We start from the raw sequence: 2861 nt of genomic DNA on the forward strand, positions 1-2861 counted from the left end.
TTTTAATTTAAAACAAAACAAAAGCAGAAGCAGTATTGTGTAGTGGTCAGGAGGGCAGGCTGCATGACCTTAAAAAACTACTTGCCCTTCCTGACCCTTCATTTTTTTATCTGTGAAATTATTTTTAATGGTTATTTTTGAGAGAAAGAGAGAAACAGAGCATGAGCGGGGGAGGGACAGAGAGAGCCGGACACACCGAATTCAAAATAGGCTCCAGGCTCTGAGCTGTCAGCACAGAGCGCTACGTGGGGCTCAAACTCACAGGCTGTGAGATCATGAGCTGAGCCGAAGTTGGACACTTAACTTACTGAGCCACCCAGGCGCCCCTAAAATTTTTTTTATCTGTAAAAAAATAAGAGCATCTTTTTTTTGGTGGGGGAGGGGGCAGAGGGCAAAAGAGAGAATCTTAAGCCAACTCCATGCTCAGCGCAATGCCCACCAACACGGAAGTCAGTCCCATGACCCGGGAATCCTGACCTGAGCCAAAATCAAGAGTCCAATGCTCAACTGACTTGAGCCATCCAGGTGCCCCAAGAGTATCTTCCTGATAGAGTTGTAAGTTTCTATATACATATAGATTTTATTATGGAGAGAGAGATGCGTATATTACAAATGTATGCCTGTGCGTACACACATACATAATATTCAGTGGATGCCATCACTGTTCTAAGTACTTTACAGATGTTAATTTATCTTAATCTTCTTACAACCCCCTAAGGTACGATGTAGCAGCAGCAGCAGCGTCCCCCTTTTATAGACGGATTTGAGGGACAGAGAAGTTAACCAACTTGTCCAAGGTCAACAGGTAGGAAGTGGTAGAGCTGAAGCACAAACTCAGACAGTCTGGCTCCAGAGCTGACACTTACATTGTGTCACCTCCTTTTAACTGAGTTGATACACAGAAAGGACTTTCAGCAGTGCTCGGGACAGAGGAAGCTTATTCAATAGCATAAGCTATTCTTTAATAACCCCTCAAAGGTGGGTCTAAGAAGGGATTCTACTTGTGAGCTCTGGGATGGGATGGAGGGAAAGAGCACAGAGGTTTATGAAAATAAAACTTCAAGACAGGGGGTTAGGAGGTTAGAAAGGAATCAGCAAGAAGTGCTGCTATTCATTCAAGTTGGTATGAAAAAGATCTAGAAGTCCTCTCCAGTGCTGAGGATCCTGTTGCATTTCTGAGGATTCTTTTGATCATCTAGCCCTGCAGTAATTGTTAAGCCACTGATACTTTAAAAAGTCCACTTGTATGAAGCATTCTTCTGGTTGGTTTTAAGCCACATGCATAGTTAAAGCACTTTTTTTTGGAAACTGTGTGGATAATAAAGGGCAATATATAGACACATTTTAGCACATACAGGGGCTTGAGGCTATTTTGTATAATAGCTCATTCCATTGTCCGGCATAGAGAAGGTGGTCAGTTTAAAAACATAAAACAAAACTGAAAAAACAATCACCCTGAAGTCCCTCTTCCTGGCCAAAGTCCTAATTCCACCTTGGCTTCTTGCCCGACCATTCAGCTCTTTTACACATACACAGTCTTACACTTTCCCAACAAGTACTTATGGTTAGTTGAGCTATGACTCGGGATCCCAGGGTGGGGATCACCACGCGCCCAGGTCCCCCTTCACCGCCCTGGGAGAAGGATGGAGGGCAGAGGAGAGGGGGGTGGAACCGGTTCAGATCTTCCCACGGGACGTGCCTTCTGCCCGGCGGTCATCCCAGGCTGACCGACACCCAGGATGCAAGGCAGAGGGACCTGAACACACGCAGGTACCACTCCCATGCAGAGACAGCATCCCTTTGGGCAGTCATTGCCCTGTCACAGTGGGGCAAGTCCAGGGAGTTCTGCCAGCACTTCCTGGTCTGGTTCTGGTTGGGGAAGCGGCTGTCAAAAGGGGTAGTCTGGTAGTTCTTGATTTGGGTTGTTTTTAAGTTTATTTATCGTTATTGATGCATATTATTTATATATAATAATGTTATTATTTGTTTATTTTATTTATTATTAATATTATTTTGAGAGAGAGAGAACAGGCACAGGTGCACGCAACCAGGGGAAGGGCAGAGAGAGAGGGGGAGAGAGAGTATCCCAAGCAGGCTCCGTGCTGCCAGCGCAGATCCTGATGCGGGGCCTGATTCCGCAATGCGTGAGGTCATGACCTGAGCCGCAATCAAGAGTCTGATGCTTAACCGACTGAGCCACCCAGGCGCCTCTCTTGATTTTGATCTTGATGTCTTCTGCCATGGTTCTGACTCCTTCCTAAAGACACCCCCAAAGCAGCTCTCAGCTCAATGTGACCCTCAGCCAAAGCACTTTGTGGGACTCCTGGGTGGCTCGGTCGGTTTAGCGACCAACTTCGCCTCAGGTCATGATCTCGTGGTCTGTGAGTTCGAGCCCCGTGGGGGGCTCTGTGCTGGCAGCTCGGAGCCTGGAGCCTGCTTCGGATTCTGTGTCTCCCTCTCTCTCTGCCCCTCCCCTGCTTGCTCTCGGTCTCTGTCTCTCTCAAAAATAATAAACATGAAAAAAATAAAAATAGATAAAAATTTTTAAAAAGCACTTTGTAAAAAATTTGGATTGAAGTAGAGTTGACACGTGCTCCTTTTTAACCAGTGTTCCTCAAATGGCCTCTTGGAGCTCTAAGCAATTTGCTGCAGCCAGCGACAGAAATGGGGTTACTTCCTGTGCTCTGCCAGCCCCCCACTTAACCTGGGACTCCTGGATCCATAAAGGACACTAGAAGTCATCTAATCAGGCCCCTTTCTTGTAGATGTTGGCCAAACTGTTGCAAAGAAACATTAGGTGACTTTTCTAAGGTCTAAAGGTAAAATCACTCATTAAAAAAAAAATCCTGGGGCTCCTGGGT

At 46.1% G+C, this 2861-nt stretch overlaps 1 protein-coding gene across 1 annotated transcript; it reads right to left on the bottom strand.

Moving 5' to 3' along the window:
• Nucleotides 1-1713: 1713 nt before the first annotated feature.
• On the bottom strand, nt 1714-2297 carry LOC122477673 (cytochrome c oxidase subunit 6B1-like). The gene is made up of 2 exons (XM_043570945.1): nt 2201-2297; nt 1714-1911 (listed from the first exon to the last, which is right to left on the bottom strand). Exons 1-2 carry the CDS (start codon nt 2240-2242, stop codon nt 1714-1716), a joined length of 240 nt encoding a protein of 79 aa, XP_043426880.1. The 5' UTR covers nt 2243-2297.
• Nucleotides 2298-2861: the final 564 nt, after the last annotated feature.

This window comes from Prionailurus bengalensis, chromosome X (assembly GCF_016509475.1).
Source record: "Prionailurus bengalensis isolate Pbe53 chromosome X, Fcat_Pben_1.1_paternal_pri, whole genome shotgun sequence".
Taxonomy (NCBI): domain Eukaryota; kingdom Metazoa; phylum Chordata; class Mammalia; order Carnivora; family Felidae; genus Prionailurus; species Prionailurus bengalensis.

Excerpts from the sequence above, each read along its gene's own strand:
- LOC122477673 (XM_043570945.1), bottom strand. The coding sequence starts at position 2,242 with ATGGCAGAAGACATCAAGATCAAAATCAAGAGAGGCGCCTGG. Across the intron at positions 1,912-2,200 it reads AAATCAAGAGAGGCGCCTGG|AACTACCAGACTACCCCTTT; the intron begins GTGGCTCAGTCG and ends ACCCAAATCAAG.